Source organism: Hylobates moloch, unplaced genomic scaffold (assembly GCF_009828535.3).
Source record: "Hylobates moloch isolate HMO894 unplaced genomic scaffold, HMol_V3 SCAFFOLD_11, whole genome shotgun sequence".
Classification (NCBI taxonomy): domain Eukaryota; kingdom Metazoa; phylum Chordata; class Mammalia; order Primates; family Hylobatidae; genus Hylobates; species Hylobates moloch.
The window spans coordinates 103,382,999-103,401,168 of NW_026652286.1; the positions used below are offsets into that span (position 1 = coordinate 103,382,999).

General features: G+C 40.0%; 1 protein-coding gene across 1 annotated transcript in view; it reads left to right on the top strand.

Annotated features, from left to right (window-relative positions):
• Positions 1 to 3,704: 3,704 nt before the first annotated feature.
• LOC116477494 (uncharacterized protein C11orf44-like) overlaps positions 3,705 to 18,170 on the top strand; it is a 42,775-nt gene continuing 28,309 nt past the window's right edge. Inside the window, 2 exon segments of the mRNA XM_032168173.1 lie at positions 3,705 to 3,866; positions 3,869 to 3,916. Coding sequence (XP_032024064.1) covers positions 3,705 to 3,866; positions 3,869 to 3,916 — 210 coding nt within the window.

Genomic DNA, 18,170 nt, shown 5'->3' on the forward strand with positions numbered 1-18,170 from the left:
CAAACCACCTGTTCTCACTTTTAAGGGATCGCTAAACATTAGGTGAAGTGGAAATCAAGATGGGAACAATAGACACTGGGCAGTCCAAAAGAAGGGAGGGAGAGGGGCAGGGGTTGAAAAACTACCTGCTGTGCACTGTGCTCCCAAACCTCAGCCTCACACAATCTATCCACATAACACACCTGAATCTAAAACTAAAAAAATAAAATTTGGTTGGGTGTGGTGGCTCACACTTATAATCTCAGCACTTTCGGAGGCCAAGGTGGGTGGTTCACCTGAGGTCAGGAGCTCAAGACCAGCCTGATCAACATGGGGAAACCCCGTCTCTACTAAAAATACAAAAGTTAGCCAGGCGTGGTGGTGCATATCTGTAATCCCAGCTACTCAGGAGGCTGAGGCAGGAGAATCACTGGAGCCCGGGAGGCTGAGGTTGCAGTGAGCCAAGATCGCACCACTGCACTCCAGCCTGGGTGACAGAGCCAGACTCCGTCTCAAAAAATAAAATACAATAAAATACAATAAAATAAAGATTGTTAACATGGTAAAAGCCGTGTTATGTATATTTTGCTACAATAAAATAAAAATGGATCAAAAAACGGGTAAAACAGGGAATCATACAAAAATGACATATACATGTGATACGTATTTTATTTCAACTGAAAACACAGAAATGTATATTTATTCAGCAGTGTCTTGAAATAGGGCCAAGACTTTTTCTTTGAATGTAACTTGATTTGTGTTTGGAATCATCCTTTTTGCATAAACCACACCAATAATTGATTATTTATGATTTCTAATTACAAATGAATCAAGACTTAAGAACAGTTATGAACCAATGTGAGTATATAATTCTTCTACATTTTAAGAACTTTTCCCTCCAAAACTATTCGAGTCGTTTTATCCAGATCTAGTTCGATAGCATTTTCTTTTTAGGACTTAGACTCATGAAGTCTCTTCAAAGCATTCTACCTAGGATAAAAATAGCAACTTTCTTTTGTAATCATGTTTCATGAGTTTATATAATACCTATTTAAGTCCTATAATTAAAATAACATGAAGTCTGACATAAACAGTTTTGGGAACAAATACAGCTGACCCTTGCTAAGCACATAACTCATCCGGTGGAGTGGAAGTACACAGGCTTACCGGCCTCGCACGCTCCTGTGCTGTGTGTGTGCGTTCCTCAGTATTTTTTTTTTTTTTTTAAGACAGAGTCTTGCTCTGTTGCCCAGGCTGGAGTGCAATGGAGCGATCTCGGCTCACTGCAACCTCCGCCTCTCAGGTACAAGCGGTTCTCCTGCCTCAGCCTCTGGAGTAGCTGGGATTACAGGCGCCCACCACCACACCCAGCTAAGTTTTTGTATTTTTAGTAGAGATGGGGTTTCACCATGTTGACCAGGCTGGTCTCAAACTGCTGACCTCAAGTGATCCACCAGCCTTGGCCTCCCAGGTGCTGGGATTACATGTGTGAGCCACTGCACCCAGCCTTTTTTGAAAATGAGTTAATAAAAGGGAAGGGTAGTTGAGAGAATGTCTGCTCTATTTGCAGTTCTTTAAATGTTCATCTTCATGTTTGGCTTATGTAGGTCCTTCTGCTTGAGAACCTCTTTCCTAATTATGTTTCCTGCTCATTCTTCTTCATGTCTCAGTGCACTCATCACTCCATCTGATAAGCCTTCTCTGAGGCTCCGGGACTTCGATGCCTCACTTTGTGCTGCTGTGTGTTTCTGTCACTCTCTAGGTTTTCCCAACGTTTTGGGGCAGATGATGCTTTTTGCTTGGGTCTGTTCTGCGCCTTATAAGTTGTTTAGCAGCTGGTCTCCCCAAGATGCCACTAGCACCCTTCCCCCAGTTGCAACACTCAAAAATGTCTTCAGATATTATCAATGTCCCCTTAAGGAACAAGATAGCCCTGGTTGAGAATGACTGCTATAGATTACAGATGTTCATTGAATGACTGAATGACCTTAGTTCTTGGATTGCTGCAGAACTGATCAGCAACAAAGCAGCATATAAATTCAGGAAAGTGCTCACGTCCTTTTTAAAACAGTATCTCCATCCTGTAAAATACATTTCAGTGCATTTTTAATTTGGCTCAGTGCTAATAATCTAGGAAGCTGTATTTACTGCCTACAGGAGAAGAGAGTTAGTGGTGTTTTATGTAACTTACTCTGTCTCCCCTTCACCCCAATTTGCCATCTGCCAAAATCTTTGGCCCTCAGAGTGGGAAAAATACACTCTACCAGCCAACTGAGATCTACCAAGCGGATCATGGCCAAGTAAATGTTGAACTCCCTGCTCCTGAAGTTTTTGTGAGAATCAGTTTATATAAGGGGGCGGGGCTGTGGAGTGAGGAGGGATGGGTTCGAAGTACAATTAGACTAGCATCCCATCCTATTTAACAGTCTTTCTGTACCCTATGAAAGTAAACTCACCAAACTTCTAGGTGGGAACGACTTTCCATGTCTCTGCTATCTATGGGAACTTTACTTATTTGTTTAATAAATATTTTTGGGCACCTAATATGTGTCAGACACTGGCTTAAACACTGGTCAATATGCATATGTTCACGTGATTTGCCAAAAAATCAGTTTCATTTATAGGGTTCTTGGCCCCACCTTGAGCTCCATGCTGGGCTGAATCCTCCCTGTCATCCAGTTCATGGCTCCCACAATTTGAGAAAAGGTTGGGAGGTGATTCAGAGACAAAGAAGTGGTTAAAAGGCTGGCTGTGTCTGTTGAGGAATTACAAAGAACACCCACTGGGGCTGTCTTCTGAGGGAGAAACAGCATGAGGTGCAGGTCTCATCTAGAAAAAGGGGTCTCATACAGATTTTCAGAGCTTTGTTCTCCAAGTCCACGTGGCATAGAGAAGAAGTGTCAGGCATGAGGGAAACAGGTGAGACGTGGCAGAGCACCTCCTGAAATACCTGCTGTCTCCCACCAAGTGACGGGTGGTTCTCGGACCCACCCTGCCACTGGGCACTGGCTGCCTTGCCATGCCTGTGTGCTGGCACCTTGGACTTCAGGGCCTGGGGAATTCTCATGGCAAATCCCTACCTGATAAAACTGCTGGGGGAAAACAGGTTTTGATGCACATTCCCAGGAGTCACTGTCGAGGGTTGTGATTTTTTTCCTATGAGTCGTTGGCAGAAGCAGGCTCTATGACTAACCTCAGAAGGGCAAGGGAGCTTTCTGTTAACTGATCGCCTGCAGAGGATCAGAGAGGAATTCCTCCTGGACTCCCTGCTGTGGTCCACCCTGGCCTCGTTTTCCATCTCTGGATCCTTCCAGCCATGCAAACATACACAGCGTTGCCATGGCGACTCTGGGACAGACACATGCATGGGAGAAAAGTGTGAGGCAAAATCTCTCCTCTGATGATTTGCTGGGAGGGAAGGAGGCTTGAACAGGTTTCAAAAGCACCTTGTTTCACCCCCTGATTTTCACACGAAAGCAGCTACCCCAGCCATAAACACAGTGGCCTCTTTTCTTCTGCTTTGCTTGCTGAGGTGACCGCAGCTCTGGGAGACCTGAAGAGGCTCCAGGATGAAAGGGCCTCCCACCCTTAAACCCACCCATAGAATGGGTTGCCAGTCATCAGGTGGGGACACCATTGGATGGTGGATGATCAGGGCTGTCCCTGGTTATTAAACTCATTATGCTCTCACCAGGACCCCTCACTTGTCCTTGTGAGTTTCTGACATGGTCCTTCTCTGTCTCTTCCTCGCCAGCTTGGCTGCCACCCCTCGGGCTGGGGTCACTGGGGCATGGCCCACCAGTGGCCTCTCCATTCTGGCCCAGCTCCAGCCGTCCTGTGAGCTCAGGTGGACTCAGCATTCCAGGTCATCCTGGAGGGATCTGGTCAAATGACCACATCACTCTGGATTCTGGTTCATTTCCAGCATTTTTCCCAGGTGAAATCAGGCTTAAATGAATATTATGCAGTGACAGGAAAAACAGCTGCTGCCTGAAGAACACACACAGCAGAAGAGAAATGATGGTGGCGATGGAGGTGGGGTAGATGTTCAGTGGGAGGCCCTGGAGGCGGGGGTGGGGTTGGGGCAACAAGGGCAGGGTTTATTTGTCAGCCCCCACCATGCTGGATGTGTCCCAAATGCCCGTTCTGATTACTTGGTAATGTTTTTTGGGTGCTGTGCTGAGAAAGCCTGCGAGGCTGCATGAGGTTCCGCAGTAGAGAGCCCTGGTGCTCCATGACCAATGCCTGTGACTGGTGCAGCAAGAGGGACGTTCCTTTGCTGAAATGAATGAGTGCATCTTCCCTGAGGGTGGGTGTGGATAAAGTCCATCACCAGGGTCCTGTTTGGAGGAGAAGCAGCAGATCTGAATGAATCAACTTTCATCAAGTCACCCCATGGTTCTAGGAGAGCCAGCCCACTTTGTCATCAAGCCCCAAATTCCCTGGCTGGCTGACTTTCAGCCTCTACTTTGACCTGGCTCAGAGCAATTTCAACTCCTGTTCTCAGCACGCCCCTCCTGCTGTGGTCGGGCATGTTGCCTTCTTAGTCCTTGAAGGTAGCACCCAACACCTGTTTCCATGCTCTAGTCCAAGGCCCGCTCTCCTTCCTCTGGCTTCCTGACATCCCTCGCGTTGAAGGCCAAGTTCAGGACCATGTCCTCCACACACCTGTGGACAGCTCCACCCGTGGTGGTCTCTCCTCTTCTGCCCTTTTCTCTGTAGTCTGTGCATTCCAGATCAGCACATGAGTTCTCTCTCCTGGCTTCCTTTGTGTTAGGCACAGATGGGAATCCAGGGCAGAGAGATGTTCTGCCCTTACTCCCTTCGGCAGACAGGATCAGACTTGTGGGACCTGCTTGGTTACCACCTGCTGAGATTCCATTTTCTTTTATAATTTTGTATTGTAGATGTAGCACACTCTTGGTTGCTTACCCAGAGTGCTTTCCTCTTCTCTGCCTTGGTCACAGAACCCAATTTTATTTCAGTTAGTGTGATGCCCAGTTAAAAGGTATACTTTCCATTTTATTATAAAGCTAAGAGTTAACATTGAAATGTGAGCAAACATGGACAGAGACGGATGTGTTACACATATTTTCTCCCAATGTGTGGCTTGTCTTATTTTCTTAACAATGTTTTCCAAAGACTAAAAGTCTTTCATTTTGATGAAGTCCAATTTATCGCTTTTCTCTTTTCTAGGTCATGTTTTCTGTGTCATATCTAAGAAGACTCCGCCTAACCCATAGTCACAAAGATTTTCTTCTGTATTTTCTTCTAGGGTTTTTATAGTTTTAGCACTTAGTTGTAGGCCTATGATCCATTTTAAGTTAATGTTTAGATATGGTGTGTGGTAAGCATCAAGGTTCAATTTTTTTCTTAATGTATTATTATTATTATTTTTGAGACAGAGTATCGCTTTGTTGCCCAGGCTGGAGTGCAGTGGTGCAATCACAGCTCACTTCAGCCTCAACCTCCCATTGTATTTTTGTTTTTGCAGTTATTCCAGCACCATGTATTAAAACAACCCAGAGTTTAACCTAGCATTAGAGACCTCTGTGGATTTGCTTAGGGAGTTCCAGAACACTTAAAGTGGCATGGAACTTTTTGTGTGTATGTGCTCATGTGATTTGGGGATGGAAGGGTGGTGGAAGTGGAGATGACTCACAGCTTTCACCAGATTCTGGAAGATGCCCTGTCTCCCAGAAGCTTAAACATCTCCACTGTAATGTAACAAGGCCTTTTTCTTCACCTCACTGAACAAAGGGAGCTACAGAGGGGAGAAAGGGATGTCAAAGACTGCGTGTGAGCTGCTTTAGAGTTCCTGGGAAGAAAACAATATGAACTTTGGGGAGTAAGCCTGTACAAACATACACAAATTATTCTTAATAATAGCATTAAAGCCAAGGCAGTAAAACTTTGTTAAATCTGATACTAGGCATCTTTAACACAGCACATAATTCAAAGCAACTGCATGGTTGTTTTAAGTTCATTCGTCTGGGCCGCTGTGTTTTAAAGAGATGAAACTTACTGAGAAAGAGAGTTTAAAACCTAAGTTGAAAATGAAATTTTAATTAAGGGGATTTTGTGAATATGGCTAGAATGAGTATTCTGCATTCAGGATCTTATAGTCCCCAAATGTCAACTAGGTCTAATCACCAGAGATCATTGGCCCCCTCCCTCTACTGGATTGGTCACAAGGCTCTGAAAACATGAGCTGCTTAACTCCCAGAGCTGCAAAATGTTGGTTTCCCCGGGCTAGAGCAGCAGCAGGCACTTCCCCATGAGGGTGAGGAAATTCAATATCTTCCTGATGGGAGACAGAGCCAGACTCCCACCAGCTGTTCTTTCCCTCTAGCAGCTGCTTGCCCCACATTTTCCACGTTTCTGGTCAGGCCGCCCATCAGCCGACCCTTCCAAGTCACTGCTTCCTGAGAGCCCTCCAGTGTGACTCAGACAACTCCCATGGGGCCCCCTTGAGCCGTGGAAGGCGCAGAACCAGAGAACTGGAAGGAATCTTGGACATGAGCTGCTCTGAGCCCTTTCATTTTCAGAGAAGAAAACTGAAGCCCAGAGAAATAAGGCCAGTTGCCCCAGGTCACACAGTTAGAGGTAGAACTGAAACTAGACGCTGGGTTATCCTGACTTGAGGCCAACATTCTTTTTATGATAGTCGGAGTAGAAAAATGGAAAAAAGCACAAACTTAGGGCTCAGACAAACCTAGGTTTGGATTCTGACTTTTTGTTCACAATCTGTGGAACTCTGTGAAAGGCACTTTACCTTTCTAAGCTTTAGTGTCCTCACTGGAAAACAGAGATAAGTATGCGGCAAATATTAAGTTCCTTTTCTGGACTGGCACATGCTATTTTTGGTTCTGAGTATATAGCTGGGAATGAAACGAACCAAGTCCCTTGGCCCAAGGCATAGAACTTACATCCCAGTGTGTGAAGGATAATACCAGTGCTTCTGAGGTTATTGTAAGGATTCAAAGAGACAAAAAATGTGAATGTAAGCCCAGTTCCTGGCAGAGTAGATATCTAATAAATGGTTACAGCAATTATAATTATTACTTTATGTTCCAAATGTCAGTCTCCACAAAGAAGGCCAACTCCTGGGGTATAAGGGTTCTGTCTCAGTTTCCTTACCAGCACCCCAGTATATAGGACCCCCAGGAAGCCCTGACAATCTTTGGTGCTCAGAGTCCTGCCCTAACCTACTGTCAAACCCTTAGTTCTTGCTTCTGAATTCATCCGACAACCTATTGACTGATCTGTATGCTACCTTTGTTTCTCTGCTGGGACTCCTTCGGAGAGCCTGAAAGGTGGTCTTGCTGGGATTGGAGACCCCCTGTCAGCCCACTGTATCCTGCAGCTCGGATCACCCCAGTGGCCTGCTTAGCTCCTTTGTGCTCCCCTGGCCTCTGAGGCCATTAGATCCTGGCTCTGGTCTGCCATTTGGCTCCTGACGCCTCATGTGGGGTTGGTTTTCTCTCTCCTGCCCAGCCCTAGCCCTGCCTGGTCCCTCTTGAGCTGCCAATGATGCAATTCCTCTTAATAGTCCAGCAAAAGCCCTTAGAGCTGGAAGCGGTTATACCCTGCCTTGGTCTCAACCATGTCGAAGCCCATGGTCCATTCTGAAGTAACAAGACTCACATGTAGGGAGAGAAGCCCTTGACTTCAAGGAACCACCCACTCTGTACTTTTCCCACCCTTCCCTCACATATGAAGCAGGGTGAGCCATGACTTGGGTTGATGGGTGTCTTGGCAGCTTTTAGAAAGGAGAGGAAATGGGAATTTGAATGACCCATGTACACATAGCGGAATGCTGCAATCACATGCCTTTCCTCTCACTGCCAAATCTCAATGGTGTTCTTACAAATTTTCCCTAATATATTGGAGTCTCCAATCCCCATTCAACTCCCAGGCTCTCCAAAGCAGAGGATATTGGGACTGGAAACTGAGCAGTATATGTTTAAGGGAGTATGTTTCTGTATAAGCAGCCAATTTCTGAATAGTTCATCCCTCCTCGCCTTCTCTTTAGTAAAGATAACTAAGACTCAGGTAATGATGGCCAATAATTATGAAGCACTCAGAGATCCTGTTCTAAGTAGTTTACATATATGAATTTATGTAAGCCTCAAAACAACCCTATGAGGTAGGCACTATCAAAATTCACTTTATTTCAGATGAAGAAACCAAAGCACCAAGAGCTTAAGTAATTGGTCCTAGGACACAGAGCGGGGATAACAATGCAGGCAACCTGGCTCCTGAGCCATTGTGCAATACCATCTATGATCTACTTGCTGTTTAGTAGCCCACACAAGAGAAATGTCTTTTATCTTATCTCAGGCAAGAGCAGTAATTTAACACGAGTATGCATTCCAGCCACATTTTGTTGTCAGAAACCGTTACTAGGGGCAGCAATGGAATGTGAAGCATGAAGGTATGTGCCAGGCTGTGGTTTCTCTCCCTGTTGCATCAGGACACCTCCTTTCTCTCTTCCTTTGGAAAGTTAGGCTGCAGCCTGCTGTCTCTCCTCAGTGGCAGCCTCTGTGCATCCAGCTGTCAAGGCCCTCTCTTTGCTCAGATTGTCTCTTTTCAGAAGAACTTGGTTCCCAGAAGATTTGTAAATCAAGGTGTACTTGAAGGGGAAACAATCATTCTGATTGGTAAATTGGGGATCAAGAACTGGGCAAGTGCAGCTCAGCCCCTCCCCTCTCCTCATGCTCCTTGTATCTACCTGAGGCACTAACATTATTCTCTGCTTCTGCAGCTGAGATTTTAGAGGGTAGGTTCTGCTTTAGCTGATGGGCTATAACTGCTATGGCTGAGTGGTTAAGTCTATTGAATTTCAGAGTTCAGTGTTAAGAAGCCTGTTATTGCTGCAAATTTAGGTTATATTTTCAAACAGTTATGTCAGTAATTAAGTTGATATTTGGATCTTCCAGTCTCAGTTGGTTCTAAACACAGACAAAGAAAAGAGCAGATAATTATTGTTCACCCTTTATTCCTAACCATTTCCTTTCCTATCACTGGAGTTGGCTGAATTGGTCAAGAGATATAGTTCAAAAATACATAGGTACATTTACACGAATATATGTAGAGAGCTAAAAACCAATAATCACAAGCATTTCAAGAAAGGTTGCGTGTGGTGGTTTCATTACTTCTATCAGCTGAGTCTACTGTGTTTGCAAGCTAAAGTCTGAGAAGGCTGAGTGTTCCAAAGTAAATTATCTATTGTCTGTGGGGCTAAGTTGTCTTTTAAAGCTGTCTTTTCAAGTAGGCAGAATGGATTGCAGAAATAGGAAAAGAGCAGTGGTAGTGCCAAAACAACGCTGGGCTTGGGTCAAAAACAAATATGAGATTTGGTTAGCCTAGATTTGGTGACCCCATACCCTAGCACACAGGAAATAATTAATTAGAAGATAAATAGGTATGTGTCATTTAAAATAATGTGTTCACTGCCACAATTTATATAAAATAAATACCATGTTCCTGGGTTTCTATTTATAACAGGTATTTTCACATTCTCAATTATTATCATTACCAACATTTTGAGGAAGCTGAGAGGCAGAGATTGAGGTTAAGGGACTTGTATAGAATCATATAGCAAGAGGTGAGATCTGAACTCATGTTCATTCATAGCAGAGTGTATCATCTTTCCATTATATGATGCTATGGACACAAAATTGCATTAAGTGTGGACATAGTCACTAGGAAACTTAACACTTGAACTGAAAGGATAAAAATACACCCATGATAAGAAATTAACAACCAAATATGCTCAAAGAGCTAAAGGAAAACATAAACAAAAAACTAAAGAAAATCTGGAAAACAATGCAAAACTGAAATGAGAAGATGGAAATTCTATAAAGGAACAAAACAGAAACTCTGGAGCTAAAAATATTGTAACTGAAGTAAAAATTATAATAGAGGGATTTAACAGCAGATTTGAGCAGGCAGAAGGAAGAATAAGTGGATGTGAAGATAGGACAACTGGAATGATCAAGTCTAAGGAACAGAATAAAAAAGAATTTTAAAAAGTGAAAAGAGCCTAAGGGTCCTGTGCACACCATCAAGTGGACCAACATATGCACTACGCGAGTCCCAGAAGGAGAAAACAGAGAAATTAATAGAAAGATTATTTGATGACACAATGGCTGAAAATTTCCCCACTTTGATGAAAGATATGGATCCACAAATCCAAGAATCTCAACAACTTCAAGTACCATAAACTCAAAGAGAATCACACTGACATGTTATCATCAAACTCTTGAAAGTTCAAGACAGAGAGAATCTTGAAATCAGCAAGAGATTGTGATTCATCATTGTATTAGTCCATTTTCATGCTGCTGCTAAGGACATAGCTGAAACTGGGCAATTTACAAAAGAAAGAGGTTTATTGGACTTACAGCTCCACATGGCTGGGGAGGCCTCAAAATCATGGCAGAAGGCAAGGAGAAGCAAGTCACATCTTACATGGATGGCTGCAGGCAAAAAAGAGAGCTTGTGTAGAGAAGCTCCTGTTTTTGAAACCATCAGATCTCGTAAGACCCGTTCACTATCATGAAAACAGCACAGGAAAGACCTGCCCTCAAGATTCAATCATCTCCCACTGGGTCCCTCCCACAACACACGGGAATTATTGGAACTACAAGATGAGATTTGGGTGGGGACACAGAGCCAAACCATATCAATCATGCACATCAAGTCCTCAGTAGAATTATTAGCTAATTTTTTATTAGATAATTTGGAGGCCAGAAGGCAGTGACCTTAAAATGCTGAAGGAAAAAAACTTGAAAACCAAAAATTGCGTATCCGGCAAAACTGTCGTTTAAAAATAAAAGGGAAATTAAGACATTCTAGTAAACAAAAGCTGAAGGAGCTCACTTAAACTAGCACTGCCCAACAAGAAATGCTAATAGGAGTTCTTCAGAATGAAATGAAGGAATGCTAAATAGCAACTCAAAGCTGTATGAAGAAATAAAGATCTCCAGTAAAGTTGAATATATGGGCAAATATAAAAGCTGATATTATCATCATTTTAACTGATATTTTTACTTTTTATTTTCTATAGAATTTAAAAGACAAAGGAATAAAATAATTGTAAATTTCTTAATTAGACAATACATAAAGATGTAATATGTGACATCAATAACATAAAAGAAGAAGGCAGAGCTACATAAGATTAGTTTTGGTATGTGATTAAGGTTAAGCTGGTATCAATTCAAATTAAATTGCTTCAACTTTAGGATATTATATATGACCCCCATGGTAACCACAAAAAAAGTATCTGTAGACTATACAAAGAAGGAAATGAGAAAGGACTCAAAATGTGTCACTACAAAATATCAGCTAAACCCATACAAGGCAGTAATAGAAAAAATAAAAGACAGAAAACATTTGCAAAATGGCAAGAGTAAGTTCTTTCTTATCAGTAATTACTTTAAATGTAAATAGATTAAGTTCTCCAGTAAAAAGGCATAGATTGGCAGAATGGACTACAAAAAAAAGATTCAACTATATGCTGTGTGCAAGAGATTCACTTCAGATCTGAGGAGACAAATAGGTTGAAAGTGAAAGAATGGAAAAGATATTCTATACCAATAGTCACCAAAAGACAGCTGGGTGGCTGTATTAATTCCAGGCAAAACAGATGTTAAATCAAAAATTGTTCCAAGAGGCAAAAAAGTATGTTGTATATTGAAAAAAGAGTCAATTATCAGAAAAACATAACAATTGTAAATATATACACATTGAGCATCAGTGTTCTAAAATAGATGAAGCAAACATTGACAAAATTGAAGGGAGAGATAAATAGTGTTACAACAATAGTTGGAGACTTCAATATTCCACTTTTAATAATAGATAGAACAATCAGATAATCAGTAAGGACATAGAAGACTTGAACAACACTATAAACCAGGTAGACTTCACAGACATACATACAAAGAATATCACCCAACAATAGCAAAATATACATTTTTCTCAAGTATACCTGGAACATTCTCCAGGATAGATCATATGTTAGGCCCCAAAATAAGTCTTAATACATTTAGAAAGATTCAAATCATACAAAGCATCTTTTCCAATCACAATGAAAACTAGAAACAGAAGGAAAACTGGAAAACAGAAGGAAATATATGTGGAAATTAAACAACACAACTTTTTTTTTTCTAACCCACGAGTTCATCACAGCTTTATTTACAGTAGCCAAAAACAGGTAAAAATCCAAATAAATTTTCATCAACAGGTGAATTGCAGTCCATCCATACAATGGACTTGTTTTGGACAATAAAAAGGATCAAATACAGACAGAAAACAACATTGATCAATATGAAAAAGATGGCATGCTGAGTGAAAAAAGCCAGACACACAAGGCTACCTCCTGGGTAAATCTATTTACACAATGCTCAACGACCATTGAGCCAAACTAATCTATGGTGGAGAGAAACCAGAACAGTGGGGGCCAGTGGCAGTGAAGGTGGATATAAATGAGATGGAGCATGAAGGCTCCTCCCAGATCAATGACGGACTCACTTGTTAGCTGTTCATGAGAGGTACAATTATAATTGAAGGATGTTATTGAATGCAAATTATTAAATAGCCATTAATAACCATTCATCAATAGTGGCAAACACTAAATACAAGCAAATACCAAATACTAGTAAACTAAGTTCAGGAGAATTTTTTAAACTTTTATTTTAAACATGTACACCAAATCCCAGTGACACGCAATTTACCTATGTAACAAACCCTCACATGTACCAATGTACCATGCAGTTTCATTATATAGGTAAATTGTATGTCACAGGGGTTTGGTGTACAGATTGTTTTATCACCCAGGTAATAAATATGGTACCCAATAGAAGTTTTCCAATCCTCACCCTTCTACCACCCTCTACTCTAAAGTAGGACCTGGTGTCTGTTGTTTCCTTCTTCGTGCCCATGTGTACTCAATGTTTAGCTCCTACTTGTATGCGAGAACATGCAGTATTTGGTTTTCTCTTCCTATGTTAGTTCACTTAGCATAATGGTCTCCAGCTTCATCCATGCTGCTGCAAAGGGCATAATCTTGTTCTTTGTTATGGCTACGTAGTATTCTATGGTACATATGTACCACATTTTCTTTATCCAGTCTACTGTTGAGCATTTAGGTCGATTCCATGTCTTTGCTATTGTCAATAGTGCTACAATAAACATACACAAGCACGTGTCTTTATGGTAGAATGATTTATATTCCTTTGGGCATATATCCAATAATGGGATTGCTGGGTTGAATGATAGTTCTGTTTTAAGTTATTTGAGAAATTGCCAAATTGCTTTCCACAGTGGCTGAAGTAATTTACACTCTCACCAGTAGTGATTAAGTCTTCCCTTTTCTTCACAATCTCACCAGCATCTGTTATTTTTTGACTTTTTAATAATAGCCATTCTGACTGGTGTGAGATGGTATCTTATTGTGGTTTTGATTTGCATTTCCCTAATGATCAGTGATGAGTGTTTTTGCATATGCTGGTTGGCTGCATGTATGTCTTTTTTTGAAAAGTGTCTGTTCATGTCTTTTGCTTACTTTTTAATGAGGTTGTTTGTCTTTTGCTTGTGTTATAAATTTTGTTTAAGTTCCTTATAGATTGTGGATATTAGACCTTTGTTGGATGTATAATTTGTAAATATTTTCTCTCATTCTGTAGGTTGTCTGTTTACTCTATTGATAGTTACTTTTGCTGTGCAGAGGCTCTTTAGTTTAATTAAGTCCCATTTGTCAATTTTTGTTTTTGTTGCAGTTGCTTTTGTCATCTTAATCATAAAATCTTTGCCAGGGCCTATGTCCAGAATGGTACTTCCTAGGTTTTCTTCTAGGGTTTTTATAGTTTTAGGTTTTACATATAAGTCTTTAATCCATCTTAAGTTGATTTTTGTATGTGGTGTAAGGAAGGTGTCCAGTTTCAATCTTCAGCATATGGCTAGCCAGTTATCCCAGCACCATTTATTGAATAGGGAGTTCTTTCTCCATTGCTTGTTTTTGTCAACTTTGTTGACGATCAGATGGTTGTAGGCATGTGGCTTTATTTCTGGTTCTCTACTGTGTTCCATTGGTTTATGTGTCTGTTTTGGTACCAATACCATGTTGCTTTGGTTACTATGGCCTTGTAGTATAGTTTGAAGCCAGGTAATGTGATGCCTCCAACTTTGTTATTTTTGTTTAGAATTTCTTTGGCTATTCGGTCTCTTTTTTGGTTCCATATGAATTTTAAAATAATAGTTTTTTTATAATTCTGTGAAGAATGTCATTGGTAGTTTGATAGGAATAACACTGAATCTGTAAATTGCTTTGGGCAGTATGGCAATTATAACAATATTGATTCTTCCCATCTATGAGCATAGAATGTTTTTCCGTTTGTTTGTGTCATCTCTGATTTCTTTGAGCAATGGTTTGTAATTCTCATTACACAGATTTTTCACCTCCCTGGTTAGCCATATTCCTAGGTATTTTAATCTTTTATGGCTATTATGAGTTGGATTGTGTTCTTGATTTGGCTCTCAGCTTGTATGTTGTTTGTGCACAGAAATGTTGCTGATTTTTGTACATTGATTTTGTATCCTGAAATTGCTGGAGTTTTTTTTATCAGATCTAGGAGGTTTGGACAGAGACCACTGGGTTTTTTAGTTACAGAATCATATCATCTGCAAACAGAGATAGTTTGACTTCCTGTCTTCCTATTTGGATGCCTTTTATTTCATTACCTTGTCTGACTGCTCTGCCTATGATTTCCAGTACTATGTTGATTAGGAGTGATGAGAGTGGGCATCCTTATGTTGTTCTAGTTCTCAAGGGTAATGCTTTCAGCTTTTGCCCATTCGGTATAATGTTGACTATGGATTTGTCATAGATGGCTCTTATTATTTTGAGATATGTTCCTTCAATGCCTAGTTTTTTGAGGGTTTTAACATGAAGGGATGTTGAATTTCATCTGCATCTATTGAAATGATCATGTGGTTTTTGTTTTTAGTTCTGTTTATGTGATGACTCACATTTATTGATTTGCATATGTTGAATCAACCTTGCATCCTAGGGATAAAGCCCACTTGATCATAATGGATTAGCTTTTTGATGTGCTGCTGGATTCGGTTTGCTAGTAATTTGTTCAGGTTTTTTGCATCTATGTTCATTAAGGATGTTGGCCTGAAGTTTTCCTTTTTTGTTTTGTCTCTGCCTAGTTTTGGTATCAAAATGATGCTAGCCTCATAGAATGAGTTAGGGAGGAGCTCTTCGTCCTCAATTTTTTGGAAATAGTTTCAGCAGGAATGGTATCAGCTATTCTTTGTACATCTGGTATAATTCAGCTGTGAATCTGTCTGGTCCTGGGCTCTTTCCAGTTGATAGGCATTTTATTACTATTCAGTTTTGGAACTCATGATTGGTCTGTTCAGGGTTTCAATTTCTTCTTGGATTAATCTTGGGAGGTTGTATGTTTCCAGGAATTTATCCATTGCTTGTAGATTTTCCAGTTTGCGTGCATAGAGGTGTTCATAATAGTCTCTGAGGGATTTTTTTGTATTTCTGTGGGTTCAGTGGTAATGCTCATTTGTCATTTCTGATTGCACTTATTTGGATCTTCTCTCTTTTTCTCTTTATTAGTCTAGCTAGTGGTCTGTCAATCTTATTTATTCTTTCAAAGGACAAACCCCTGAATTTGTTGATCTTTTGTATGGTTTATTGCCTCTCAGGAGCACAGTAAAAGGATTATACACCTTGATCAAGTGGGTTTTATTCCTACAATGGAAGGATGTTCCAATATCTGAACATCAATAAATGTAATATACCACATTAATAGAATGAAAAAAATACACATAATCATCTTAATGTAGAATAATAATTTGACAAAATTCAGCACACTCTCATGATAAAAAAGACTAAAATACTAGGAATAGAAGGAAACTATTAGTAAAGGCCATATATGAAAAACCCATAAGTAATGTCACACTCAATTGTGAAAGTCTGTAAGCTTTTCCTCTAAGATTGCAGGAAGAAGACATGGATGCCTGCTTTTGTTGTTTCTATGGAACATAGTATTAGAAGTTCTAGATAAGCAATTAGGCAAGAAGAAGAAATAAAATGCATTCAGATTGGAAAAAAAGAAGTAATATTATCTCTGTTTGCAGCTGATATGATCTTATATGTAGAAAACCCTAAAAATTCCAAACACAAAACAGAGCTAATAAATGAATTCATTAAACTTGCAGGATAAAAAACCAATGCATAAAAATCAATTGCATTTTTATTTACTAGCAATGAATAATCCAAAAAGAAACTAAGAAAACAATTCATTTCTAATAGTATCAAAAAGAATAAAATATTTAGGGATACATTTAACCAAGGAGGTAAAAGACTTGTATGATGAAAACTTTAAAACATCGCTGAAAGAAATTAAAGAAGACATAAACAAGTGGAAAGACATTTCATGTCCATGAATTGGAAGACTTGCTATTGTTAAGATGACAATACTTCCCAAAGAAATCTGCAGATGTAACGTAATTCTTATCAAATACCAATGGCAGGTTTCTAAGAAATAGAAAAAGCCATCCTAAAATTCATATGTAATCTCAAGAGACTCTGAGTAGCTAAAATATTTTTGAAAAAATAAGAACAAAGTTGAATGAGTCACACTTTCTGATTTCAATACTTATTTCAAAGTTTCAGAAATCAAAACAGTATGGAACTGGCAACAGAACAGACATACGGTTGGATGGAACAGACTAGAGAGTTCAGAAATTAATCTTCTCATATGTGGTCAATTGATTTTCAGTAAGGGTGCTGAGAACATTTAATAGGGGAAAGGACAGTCTTTTCAACAAATGGTGATGGGAAAACTGTATATGCACATATAAAAGAATACAGTTGGACCCCTACCTAACACCATATACAAAAAGTAACTAAAAATACCTAAAGTAATAAACATCTAAATGTAAGAACTAAAACTACAGAGCTCTTAGAAGAAAACATAGGAAAAATCTTCATGACACTGCATTAGGCAATGATTTATTAGATATGACACCAAAGCGTAGGTAACAAAAGAAAAAAAATAGATACATTGGACTTCATCAAAACTAAAACCTCTTGTGCACCAAAAGGCACTATCAAGAGAGTGAAAAAGCAACCCACAGAATGGGAGAAAATATTCATGAATTACATAGCTGATGAAGGATTAATATCTAGAGTATATAAAGAGCCCCCACAACAATTCAATTCAAAAATGGGCAAAATATCTAAATACTTAAATGTTTCTGCAAAGAATATATATAAATGGCCAATAAGCACATGAAAAGATATTCAACATCACTAGACATTAGGGAAGTATAAATAGAAACTGCAGTTAGTCCACTTCATATAGGAGAAATGTTATTTAAAGGAAAAATAACAAATATTGTTGAGGATGTAGAGAAATTGGAACCATTGCACATTGCTAGCATGAATGTTAACTGTCACGTCTGCTGTGGAAAACCATTTGTTCCTCAGATAATTAAACATAAAATTACCACATGATCTAGCAATTGCACTCCTAGATGTATACCCAAAATTACTAAAAGCAGGAATTCAAACAAATGCTTATACACCAGTTTTCATTATAACTTTACCCATAATAGCCAAAAGGTGGACACAATCCAAATGTCTATTAGTGAGATGGATGGATAAACAATATCTGGTATATACATACAATGGAATATTATTCAGCCTTAATAAAAAATGAAATTCAGCCAAGAAGCAATGGGTCATACTCATTCATCCAAATTCTTTTTTTCTTTTCTTTTTTTTTTTGTTTGAGACAGTCTTACTCTGTTACCCAGGCTGGAGTGTAGTGGCATGATCTCGGCTCACTGCAACCTCTGCCTCCCAGGTTTAAACGATTCTTGTGCCTCAGCCTCCTGAGTAGGTGGGATTACAGGCGTGCACTACCACTCCTGGCTAATTTTTGTGTTTTTTTTTTTTTTGTAGAGACTGGGTTTTGGCATTTTGCCCAGGCTGGTCTCGAACCCCTGACCTCAAGTGATCTGCCTGTCTCAGCTTCACAAAGTGTTGGGATTACAGGCATGAGCCACCACTCCTGGCCTCATCGAAATTCTTTTTCCTCATTCTCCTCTGTGGTCAATAGCATCCAGAGTCTTGGCAAGATGGCCAGCTGAGCTTTGCAGTC